The sequence below is a fragment of the Rhea americana genome, unplaced genomic scaffold (genome assembly GCF_003343005.1).
Source record: "Rhea americana isolate MKP2758 unplaced genomic scaffold, rheAme1 scaffold_387, whole genome shotgun sequence".
NCBI classification, from domain to species: Eukaryota; Metazoa; Chordata; class Aves; order Rheiformes; family Rheidae; genus Rhea; species Rhea americana.
In genome coordinates, this window is record NW_028186520.1 from 374,595 (window position 1) to 387,510 (window position 12,916).

At 39.9% G+C, this 12,916-nt stretch overlaps 1 protein-coding gene across 1 annotated transcript in view; it reads left to right on the top strand.

Moving 5' to 3' along the window:
- Positions 1–12,916, top strand: part of TTBK1 (tau tubulin kinase 1) — a 124,023-nt gene that overhangs the window by 59,746 nt on the left and 51,361 nt on the right. The window contains exons 8-10 of the mRNA XM_085313470.1: positions 7,641–7,706; positions 9,246–9,338; positions 10,009–10,134. Of these exons, the coding sequence (XP_085169596.1) occupies positions 7,641–7,706; positions 9,246–9,338; positions 10,009–10,134 (285 nt within the window). The remainder of the gene's footprint in view (positions 1–7,640; positions 7,707–9,245; positions 9,339–10,008; positions 10,135–12,916) is intronic.

The following is a 12,916-nucleotide window of genomic DNA, read 5'->3' on the forward strand; positions in this document are numbered from 1 at the left end:
TACTTTTATTTTCTGCCTGTCAACGCACAGTGTTTAAAAATAAACTTTACTGCAATGGGCAGGGTATTAGAAGGAGAGAGCATAGTACTTTTTTTCTACTAAGTAGTTTTTCCCCACTGGAAAATGAGCTATAAAATGAAAAAAAGTATATAAAGTCCTACATCCTAAGACCTGTAATATTCTAACTTAGAAGCCCAGTTGCTTTTATACTTATTTTGTACTTGAAATGCATGTGTAATGTTACTGATAAGATTAACATTTTTATGATAGAATAAAGAGATTTGTAGAGCTGTAGTACTCAGAGTACTGTATTAACTTGGGAAGGCATAAAATTCTTGTCTTGTGTTTTAAAAGGTGATCACAGAAAAGACTGGCAGAACAAAACACTCACATCAATTCGTACAGAGATAGAGGAAAGGGGAAAAATGGACCTAAGTCTTTAAATAAAATCATATATTTGTTATCTTACAGAAGTGCCATTTCTATGGGGATACATTAGTTATAAACTACATCGCTGTGAAGATGATTTAAAGATTCTGTATTTTACTCCACTCATGCCTTGTGGAGTAGCAAATTTAGGCTTGAGAAGAGAGTTGACATTTGCTTTAAAAATTACAAATACAGAAAATCAGTGCAGTTAAAATTAAATATATGGAAAACAGGCTAGCTGATAGATTTGAGAATCTTTTAGCAAATAAGGACCCTTGTGTCTGATATATGTTGGATTACATTGTTGTTCTGTTCTTGATGAAGTGCTGTTTGATAGCATGAACAAGGAAAAAGCAAACTCTTATATGGGAAGGCATGTAGATACCATCATACTGATGAGCTAATGGTCTGGATAGAGTAATAAATAAGGTTCAAATGAGCTTAAGTTTAAGACAGTCAACTCTGCAAATTTGAACATCCAGGAAACAACAGTTCATAGCATGGTCGGTTCCATCCTGCAAGGTGGTGACTCTGAAGGTGCCTTAGGAATTAAGGCAGAAAACAAGCTGAACTTGCATCCCCTGTGTCACCTGACAGTAATTCTCTCAAAAGGCCAACATTTTCATTGCATGCATTAACAGGAGCATGTAGAATAGTACAGAGAAGTCACAAGTAAGATTTCTACTGAATACTGTATCTGTATTTTATGGTGGTTTTGGAGTCTGTATATCATTGATGGCTTAAAAGTGCATATATGTTGTTTGTGCTGTGATCCAAAGATTTTGCTCACTGTTCCTCAGTCTCTGACAGTCCTTGGACACCAGCATGAGCACAAAACGACCTACTGGCCTCAGATTTCACTTCTAACTTGCGTGGCTTTGAGTACTGTTTGATGGATGGTTTCATCACACATCTTGCCGKAGGCTGGGTTGCTGTGTAAAACCTTCAGAGCTTTTGTTCAGTTATCACTTACTGGAGAAACACCTCGTGTTCTTGAATGCCAACTGTTCATAGTAAGATTCCTTAGGTCCCCTAAATGTCTTCTCTGAGCATGACTTAAGCCACCTGGTTATGATAGAGCATTGCAATAAGATGATCCCCCTGAAGGCATAAGAATTCACAAAGTAGGTGTTTCTCTGCTTTCCTCACCTAGAAGCCCTGGTACAGTGAGGGTGACCTCAGATAACCTGTATCAGGTGGTTCGTGGTTTTCTTTTATGTAGCCACTCTCTGGTTAGAGCTTTTACCCTAGAGGGGAGGGGAGGGAAGAGCCAGGCTAAAATCCCATATATACCTGAAAGGAATTGAGAACTGAGATCCCATTTTTGATTTCTGAGTGCCTCTCTAGCCAAGCTGCAGCAGGGATAGGTTACATCTGCATGTGTCATTCCTTCTGGTTAAAGCTGTTCAACTTGAAGCTCTGATTGATTATTTTTCCTGCCAGGCTACGCAGAGAGGAACAGAGTTATTGCTCTGTCCAGTGGTGAGGGAACAGAGGCTTCCTGGGCAAGTGAACGTTTACTTGAATTGGAAGTCTCCCTCCATCAGGCAAATGCCCTTGCTGTCAGGTTGCAGAGTAATTGTCACACATTTTCTCTCTCTTGAGAATAAATATTCAGTTATTTTATGAAAATGGATCCTTTCCAAATGGATATTCTTAAAGTTTCATCCTTTAGTTCAAGGGTGAGAGTGTACTCTGGAAGGAGGGAGATGTGGTTTCCAGGTCTATCCAGAAAGTCGAGGGATGTGAACTCCTGTGTGATTGTGACTGCTGTCCTTTGTCCTCTGCCTCTTGGTAGGAAAGGACCATCTTTTCCACCTGACTCAAAAAAAAAAAAAANAAAAAAAAAAAAAAGAAAAGAAAAGAGAAAGAAAAGAAAAGAAAAAAGAAAAAAAAGAAAAGAAACTCCAAAACCAAAAACATTATGAGCTGTAAATCCCAAATGAGATGTGACTAACTTTCTCTACAACTCTCTCTAAAACATTTCCTACTGTCTATATTCAGTGTCTCCTCCACTCTGTGCAATAGCTTGTGGAAAATCTATCCTTATTTACTTAGCACTCCCTGTGCTTTCTGCGAATATCTTTTGTGCTACTTGTTCCTCTAGGGGACTGTGTACCTAAGAGACAAGTGCAGCAACTAAATGCTTTGAGGGTGAAATTACCTTGTTTGTCCAAGAATTGAATGATACAATAACAACAAAGGATTACTGCTGGAATAAGCTTTTGATTTAAAAAAAATTTGCTTATTCTTAGTCCTATTTGTAATGTATGAAACATATCAGATAAATTGTTGTCATCCTCATCATCCTCATCTGTAGTCCAAGCTCTGGTGCTGAAATCACTCAATGAACCTGTTGGTGCATGTTACTCAGAAAGACAGAGTGACCACTCCGGTCTTTTCTGATGTTAAAGTCCATTGGAAATTATGAATTCTCGTAAAGTAAAGAAGGAAAGATAGCATTTTAACTCATCTTCGTGGTGTCTGTTGCTTTGGAAAGATCAGTACAGGACTGTTAAGTAATCTTCTCAAAACTGAGTATAGTTGTAAAATCTGCAGATGTCGTAAAGCTTGCACCTTTTGAGGTAAGAGAGATATTGAGATTCAAATAAGAACAACTCGGTTGATTGCTTTTGATTAGTTGATTTTTGCTGGATTAGATACCTCTGAGCCAAAGTCTTTCTTCAGTTTACTGAATTATGTATTAAAGTCCTTTGTAACATTAGTTCTTGCCTCTGATTGAGGTGGCCCTCACACTTCCAGAATATGTAGTTCACATCTTAAGGTACAGTGACTGTTCACGTGTCCTAAAAGCAACCCTTAGCACATTCATTCTGCTCGCTTTCATACCACCACAGACAGCAGAGACATCACTATTTCTAGATGGAGTTCAGCAGCAAGCAGCAGGGAAGAGAAAATTGCCCAAAGTTGGCAATTGTAAAACTTGTAAAGTTGTCGAGTTGGTAATTATAAGGAGATGGTGCTTGCAAAAAGAACCAGAAATGTTGGATGGAAGCCCTCAAAAAACCGAACTGGGAAGGGTACATTGCTGTTTATTTTTAGAAATAAAGTGATAGGTGAGCAAAGGGAAGTTGGACTCTAGAGGGACCCCTCTCGCCACTTTGCAGAGCATTCACAAACCACAGAGGCTTCCTCAGGTTGTGTGTCTAAATAAAACCAAATACAGCATAGGCAACAGTAATCCCAGGCGTGGGAAATATGCTGGGAGATGAGAGCAGCTAAACAAAGAGGCTCAGGTTTCAGGAGGGATGCAGTATTGAATTGGGTTTTTTAATTAATTTCTGTTTTTTCCATTTTGTTATTTTTTTTTATCATGTTTTTCTTTGGGTTTTTCTCTGTTTTACAGTTCTTTTGGGCTCTTCTTTTGAGGCTGTGTTTGATGCGTTGGCTTCCCATCTGCTGCTCGTAACCATCTCTGCTATGAGTTGTGAGTGAGCCATCATCATGCTTCTGGGTTTTCATTTTGTTTTGTGGTTTTGTTATATATGGGATTCCAAATTACACCTGTTTTTCTTTTTTTCCCCTCATGATGTTTGTTTTTCAGCAGGATCGTGACAGCTACCTAAATGTGATGCAGAGGCCAAGAACACTTGGGATTCTGCCTGAAGGGCTGGGAGACATTTGGGAGGGTGCTGGAGACTATGATTTCTTTGTCACTTTTGTGGTTGTGGGGTCAAGGAGAGAGGAGTTCTCCCACATTACGCTTTTGACACCAGCTTCCTGTATTCATCAACTTCTGACTCCTTATTGGGATAAAATACGCGGCTGTCATTAGTGATTCTGGAAAGTACTGCTGTTTAAATTAACAACTCAAAACACATATGAGAAGCACAGAATTTGTCTGCAATATGACCAACGCTGCAGAAGAGGTAGAAACTCATGTCCCCTCATATTCCCTGTAAGCCTAACTGGTGGAAGTGGGAAATACCTAGCAGTGAGTCACTTAAAACAGAGATCATCATGAGTGTTTGAACTGGAGAGTAGGGAAAAGCTGATGAGTGCAAAAGAGCGCACAGTTTAGAATGGTGCATCCACCATGTACAGTTTTTTGTTAGCTAATTATGCCCTGACTGGAGGTAATGCATGTGGCCAATATAGTGAAAGGAACACAGAGTATAATTTTTTGCTCTGCAGTATTGTTCTAACACATTCTCCAAAGCTAAAACTCATTTTAAACCTAGCTTTTAACACCAAGCAAGATACTTCATATCTCTGAAGTCTCCCTGACAGCTCTGTGTAATATATTCCGTAGCTTGTGTGCTAGGTGCAATCCAAATGCAGGAAGAGACATTTTTTACTCCGGTCAGCATTTTTGATAGTAATGCTGATGTGGAAAAACTAAAAAATAAATCGTGTATTTTTAAAATTGTATTTCAGCTTTCTAGCTCTTCACCTTCTCATCATTTTAGGGGTTCAAATTGGTTGGATTATACATGATTCTATAGTTTGAAGTTCCTAACTGTTAGAATTTCAGTTCTTACACAAAATTTTTCCATCAGGAATGAAGATATAACGTCTTTTTGTTGTATAGCCCACACTGCATTGAATGTGGATGTATCTGGAAAGCTGGAATGTTTCAGCCAAGCTCTCCTCTAGTGTTGGAGCTATGCAGCAGTGGGTTGAAATTTATTAAGAATTAAAATGTGTTAAGAAATTATCTGGAAAATGAGTGTTTGTGAATTCAGAAGAAAAGTTGGTAACAGTTGGATATACTGTGTGAGCTACAGCAAGTGCTGAGGCAGAGCTGTTTGTTTGGATGAAAAGTATGGTATCTCCTGCTCTCCACAGTCATGCAAGTATTTGACTGCAGTGATTAATGACACAGCCAAAGGCATGAGTAATTGCCTTGTGACTGGCAGGGCAGCCAAATATGGTTAAAGGAGGGGAAATCTTTCTGAGGAAAAGATGCTCTTAAGGCAGCTAGCATGTGCCCATTTTGCTTAAAGCTCTAAACATCCTGTCAAAATAATTGGGAAGCTAGAATATCAAGTCCTGTGCTACAAAAGGATTTGATGGTGAAGTGTTTCAGCCTTGCTCAGCTGCAGTGCTCTCCCTTCAGTAACGTTGCACATCACAGAGAACTGGAGAGCACTGTTTGGATTCAGCTGCAGAGCTGGGATGAAGAACTCTTTCATGATGGCCATGGCCAGAGGCATGCTAAAAGATGGCAAGGCATTTTTTTCCCTCTTCTGAAAGAGGAGCAGAATAATTTGCAAACTGCCTTGAAGTTCTTTTCAGAATGAATCTAATTTAGAGTCTAGAAATACTGTCTGCAAGAAATAATTGGTATTGATCTGAAGATTTTCAGACATTGCTACCCATACTGAAACCAGCATTTGTCGCAGTGGATTCAGTACATACAAATTCACATTTGACAGCTGAAACTACTGAGGTGGGTGAAGAGCCTGAAGGACATTCTCCCCTGAATTGCAAACACTGAGAGATATTTGTTCTGAAAGTGTTATGGATTACACACTAGAATTATTCATAATATGCTGTTATTCTATGTCTCATGAAAAATTTCCAAATGCATTTGCTTCCACTTGCAATGGAAAAGAGGATTTTCTCTTGCTTTTGAAAAGGTAGAGGAGGTCTACACTGATGATTGAGTCCAACAAATTACCTTCCAATGGCTAGGCATTTCTGCTTTACAGAAACTCTCATCTTCCACTGGAATGCTGAAGAATTTTTTGCAGTCATTTGCCAGCGGGAATCCTTGATGCGTGCTCTGGGAAGAAACAGATACATAATCATGAAAATATCTTGGCTATTACATGCTGCTAAATCGGTAGCTCGTAGCTCAAGCTGGTGGACCGCAAGATTAAATGCTTCATTAAGTGCTGGGATATTCATATGGGTTCTCTGGGAACAGTTTGAGTAACGTAACAGAGTTATAACAAGGGCTTGTGACTTTTTTTGCTTGGAGTCACTATAATTGAAGAGATGCATTATACGCCATTTAGGTTGTGTATTAGTGGCAAAGTGTTGATGATCTTGTTTATAAAGCATTCAGAGCTTTATGCTTTAAGTGTTTTGAAACTCACAGCAACTTCCCTGCACCCAAAAGGAAGTGACTGATATGTGTGTATTTGAATTGACAGAAGAATGCCTTGGAATGAAGCTATAGTTCTAATTTATAGTTTTAGGCTTAGCTCTGAAAGCATAGGCACAGCTGAAAGAATAAAAATGAATCAACTGACCTAAATGGGACAAGTCACTTAAACAGAGTTATTATAAATGCATTTAAATTTCTGTAAGTGTAGGATCTTAATAATATGTCTAGTTCTGCCCAGACTTAACCTTAGGATGGACCTGACCCTAGTTTTGCCGCATGAATTTTGAAAGCCCTTCTATTAACTCAGATCCTTTTAGCTAAGCTGAAAGAATTGGTTGGATTTCATTATTTAAATCCTTGCCCAGAAAAATGACATCTTCAGTTAGTAAACTTATATGGCTCAATGCCCTTGTGGAGGCAGCAGAGTTGGAAGCATTGCTCAACCCCTACAGCAGAAGAAGCCTGCAGCTGTTGAGAGACAGTCAGAGGACTGCCTTCTTCCCAAGGCACCCATATCAAGCTTTCACTTGCTAGATAACACTTCACAAATATCAAGGGAATCAGAAGAAGAGAGTCTAGGATAATACATGGCCTAGGATGTACTAGGAAGAATCTGGAAAAAATAAGGATGCAAAAAGTCAAAAGTTGCTTAAGTCTTACTAAGGATGTTCACAAGCAGCGTCAGCAAATGCATATGTTCATCTGCCCTGTGTGAGAGTAGGGAACCCCCGTTCTTGTCCCGAGCAGGCTGTCCTCAGGCTTTGCTTAGCTCATGTTATTCATGAAATCAGTTTTGCACCAATGCTTCTTTATTCATTTTCTCCTTGACCTAGAATTGAAAAAGGAAAGCGTGTTCCTGGAAGATACTCTCCTCTCTGTGCCTGAACTATTACTAGTCTCACTGTAATCATATTGCCTGTTGTGTAAAATGACCTTTGAAGGAAATGCAGGATTAGTAAATGCAGTTTGTTACATGGCTGCTAGAACAGGTGAAAGGTATCAAGAAGAGCTTTCTATCCCTTGGATATGTATGAGATAACATAGACATAGACAAGAAGTCCTCAGGGTTATCTGCAGCAATGAGATTTTGTAGTATCCTGCTCTGTCTCTGAGATTATCTGTTATCTTCCTTCAGCCTCGCAATGTTGCTGGTTTTCGGGGAACAGTCCGCTACGCTTCGGTGAATGCACACAAAAACCGAGTAAGTATTTCTGAGTTATAAGGGGTTAACAGAGCAAGGTTATTTCTCCCTAGAAAGCTGTTTTCAAGAGCAGAGATATAAAACAGAAATTTGAGATTTAAAAAATAAAAGAGAAAGTTTCTGCAAATAGTTTAGACTGGGTTCCTCAGGAACATGGTACTTCTGATTCCTTCATTACAGTGATTGTTTAGAGAATCCTCTCGCTGCTTACAAAGCACTGCTCTGACTAGTGGTGCTGAGTGTTTCCTGTTTTAAGAGCTTCTTTCTAGCTACCTGTAACTTTCCCAGATTTGAACAATTTAAACTGATATTTTTCATCAGAAAAACCTGCAAGAGATTTAACTTTTTAGGAAGGTTTTAGCAAAAACAATTCAGTTGTTTCTGAGAACAAGGCTAGCAAAACCAAAGTACATTACTGTACCTTAATGTAAAGTATATTAATGGAAAATCCATTCTACCTTCTTGTTAGGAACAGAGATGTGGAATTTGGTAAGAAGCTTCAAATTGGTGATAGGAGTATGTTTCTGCTGCCCCTGTGCAAATTTGTCTGAATTTGGCTTCATTTAAGATGAGTCTGTAGGATGACCTGTGACACATGAGGAGTATTCGAGATTTTGTATGGAAAAAGTTATTGTCTGTAACTCCCCATTTATTGCAGAAGGTGCAAAGGGTGGCGTGGGGAGGGCAATCAAGTGCTGTCATGGATTCTTTCCACTTCTGAGGGACACTGTTTGAGGAAAGAGCAGGTGTGATTTTTGGGAAGAGCTGAAAAGTGCCAGCTGCAACTGACATCAGCTGAATGTATACTGAGACGTAAAAAGTGCTGTGTAGTCCATACTGTTCTGAGAAATTAGATTCTAAATATTGCACTCTGAGCACCAAAAATTACTTTGTGTTCTTCAACAATTTTAGCCTTTATCTCCAGATTCCACTTTTCCATTTTTTCAGAGCAGGAGAGGAATGGTATGTGGAGATATTAGAGATCTGTAAGCTGTTGCAGTGCTTGATGATGAATGTTTTACAAAAGCCCATGTAAATTAATGCTGTCTTGAGAAAAGAGCTTGAATTATATTTAGTTTAAAAATAGTAGGAACTAGAAGAGTCTTTACACATAGGGTTTTTGTATGTTTGGGGGTTTTGGGGGACTTTTGGGGATTGGGGATGGGATGTTTTGTCCTGTTTTGTTCTTTTAATAYATGTTCTTCCATGTCCCATTAATAAATATTCAGCTCCTGTACACTGAGTGAGGAAGAGTCTTTTGGAAAAGTTATGTTTTGTTGCATAGATTAAAAACTCTTCCATAGTATATTTGCAGTAAGGAAAACAAATGAAGTTATTCAGGTAAATACATGATATCGCCTAATTTAATAGATGCTTGATTTTGCATCTTTGGTCTTCAGTCTGGGTTCTGTAATAATGTGATGGGGATGTGTGACTTCTCTTCCTACTTTTTAGAATGAGGTAGCTCATCTAGAGCACATCTGGTCCACTGAGCAGTGTGGAACTTTGCTGCTCAGTCTTTGTGTCTTTTTTCTCCAGGAGATGGGTAGACATGATGATCTGTGGTCCCTCTTTTACATGTTGGTGGAGTTTGCAGTTGGTCAGCTTCCGTGGCGAAAGATCAAAGATAAGGTAGGAAACCTAATATATTAATGTATGCTTAAGGTAGAGTGCTATATTATTATTATGACTCTTATTATTCCACTTTCTACACCTTAGTGCAGCTTTTTGTTGGAAGTAAAGCCAAAGCCTGTTTTTCATCAGGACTTGCTGCAAGATGCTAACCTGCTTTTATATGCTCTGATGCACAGTGTGGAGCCTGCTTTATTTGGAATAGCTAGGTGTTTTCTTAGGAACATCAAGTGACTTTGACTTTGTTCATACAAAGCAAACAACAAAAGTGGAAAGTTTAGATATGAGCTGTCATTTCACAAAGAAGCAGAATCTTTAAAAAGGAGTGAGGGCAGAACTCCCGCACCTCAAACAGAAATTGCGACTAGGAAGTTAAGTGGCGAATGAAGTTAACTATTAATGTTATCTTGGAAGAGCCTTGTGCTACAAAACAACAGTCTCTGGATGCCAGTAGGGCAGATATGCAGAAGACTCTGCTAAAGGGACGGCTTCTGATGAGAGTTTCTGACTCAGGATTCCTCTGCAGTAATCAACCTTAGTATGCTAGGGACATGAAAACAGGAGGAAGTATAACCAAAATGCAGGATCTGAGGAGGGGCCATCCAGGAATGATAAGGCTGAGGAAGAAGTGATAAAAGATTCTTGACTCTGAGGGTATTCTTGTTTTCAGGAGCAAGTAGGCATGATAAAAGAGAAGTATGAACACCGGATGCTGCTAAAACACATGCCTTCTGAGTTTCATCTTTTTCTGGATCATATTGCAAGCCTAGACTACTTCACAAAGCCAGACTATCAGGTAGGAGTTTTTCTTTGTTACCAAGGTGATGCATGCCACTCTGGACTGGCATTTGGATTTTCTGATTTTTTCCATGCATGCTGAGGAAGCAGGAGTAAAAGGTTAGACTGTACAGTACAACACTACTTCAGCATTTCTTCTTCCTCTCCCTGACTCCACCCAAATTAATCCTGTGCTTCAAACTAGAAAGCAGAATACTTTTTAGGTTTCATTAAAAAAACAAGGTTGTGAGTTACACCAAATGCGACAGAGTTTTAGTACAGCTTGCCACAGTCTGCAAAGAGCCTGTGTCAACAGCTCAACAGTGCACACTAGCACATTGCGTTTCTTGCAGACTAACATGGGGCCTTAGCTATATTGTCTCTTTTGTTAATATTCATCTTAACATATTTTTTATTCTCTCCCATTTGCTATTAACTATCAGCATATATAAGTTCAGTTACAGTAGCTCAACTAACACAGTTTAACTGTGGTAATTTGATTCTGTGTCTCTTTTTTTTATCACAGTGGTTTTCACTGTACATTAAAGCCAAAGAGCTGAAAACAACCTCTGTGCAGTCTTGAGTGCCTGATCCTGTTGATAATGCATCAGATAAGTAGGAAGATGGTAGGAGGGTGTTCCAACAAACCTAGCCCAGAGCTCTCCAGCAGCACTTTTGCTGTTGCTGCTTAGCAACCATATCTCTTAAATAAATGAATAAAAACTAGCCAAATACTTTCCAGATAGTAGCATGTATTATAATATCCACCACTAAGATGGAGGGGTGGACAAAATAACTGAGGAGAGGCTTCAGGAGCTGGATTTATTTAGCCTAGAGAAGACAAAAAAGAGATCTAATTGCTGTCGTTCACTACATCAAGGGAACTTGTGGAGAGCATAAAGTCAGATACTTTCTCAGAGCTGTACAGCAAAAGGCAATGAGCACAAGTGCAACAAGCAAAATTGTGACTGGATGTAGAGGAAAAAAATCATAATGAGCATTTATTAAGTAAGGAACAGGTATCTAGAGAAGGTGTGAGATCTCCAGCCTCACCTCAATCACTACAAGCAAGATGGAGCAATGAATCTTGGAAAAAATTTCCAGGCATATGAAGGACAAGAAGTTAAGTGGGAGTGGTAAGCATGCATTCACAAAGGGGAAATGAGGCTTAAGCAGCCTGATAGCCTTCTATGATGAGATGACTGGCTTGGTAGATGAGGGGAGAGCAGCGTCTACCTTGACTTCAGTACGGCTTTTCTGACTCTGTCTCCCGTAACATCCTCATAGATAAGCTGGTGAAGTACAGGTCAGATGAGCAGACAGGTGTATTGAAAACTGGCTGAACAGCTGATCTCAGAGGGTTGTGTTCAGTGGCACAAAGTCTGCTTGGGGGCCAGTAACATGCGATGTACCCCAGGCGCCAATACTGGGTCCAATACTGTTTAACATCTTCATTGATGACCTGGCTGATGGAGCAGAGTGTACCATCAACAAGTTTGCTGATGATACAAAGCTGGGAAGAGTGTCTGATACACCAAGTGCTTATGTTGCCGTTCATAGGGACCTTGATAGGCTAGAGGAATGGGCAGAGAAGAAGTCTCATGAAGTTCAACAGAGGAGTGCAAAGTCCTGCACCTACAGGGAGTAACCCCATGCACAAGTACATGCTGGGGGCCAACTAACTGGAAAGCAGCTTTGCAGAAAAGGACCTGGGGATTCTGGTCAACAGCAAGCTAGACATGAGCTAGCAATGTGTTCTTTTGGCAGAGAAGGCCAATGGCATCCTGGGATGCATTGGGAAGAGCACTGCCAGCAGGTCTCGTGAGCACCGGTGAGGCTGTGCTAAGAGTACTGTGTCCATGTCTGAGCTCCACAGTACAAAGGAGATATGGAGCTACTGGAGCGAATCAGTGAAGGACCATTAAGGGACTAGAGCATCTCTCTTATGAGGAAAGGCTGAGAGAGCTGGGACTGCTTAGAGAAGGCAAGACTGAGGTGGGATGGAGTTGTCTTATCAATGTACATAAATATCTTATGGGAGGTTGTAAAGTAGATAGAGACAGACTCTTCTTATTGGTGTCCAGTGACAGGACAAGAGGCCTTTTTTTTTTACTGTGAGGGCTATGGAGCACTGAAACAGGTTGCCCAAAGAGGTTGTGGAGATCTCAAAAGCTGCCTAGACACAGTCTTGGGCAACCTGCACTAGGTGACTCTGCTTGAGCAGAGGTGTTGGGCTAGATGATCTCCAGAAGTATCTTCTAACCTCAGCCATTCTGTGATTCTGATTCCATCCTTGGAAATTTCCAGTACTGAACCTGGACAAGGTCCTGAGCAGTCTGAACTGACTTTGAAATTAGCCCTGCTTTGAGCAGAAAGTTGGATTGGAAAACTCCAAAGGTCTTTCTGAACTTATATCCTCCTATGATTCTCTTCCAGTATTCTCTTCCTATTAGGTCACATAATTGTGACCTAACTATACTGAAAAGCTTTTGAGGTGGACATGGAAAGAGATATTTCCAGAAAAATTTTGTGCAGTAACAAATCATGAATAGCTCTTTGACAATTGAGGGTTTATCTGAAATTATGAATTGCTTCTTTGTCACCAGTTCATTATAGGTGCAGCTCTGGGAGGAAGCATTCAAAAGGGGACTCCCCACAAAAATCTGACACCTGCAGCTCAACTCTCAACACTGATTCTTGTAACTTGACTGGTGGCATATTCTAGCCAGCAAATTCTCAAAACTCATCTCAGCTTGAGGGATGTCCTGTATACAGACTTATTTGGATTTATTATTGTGAAA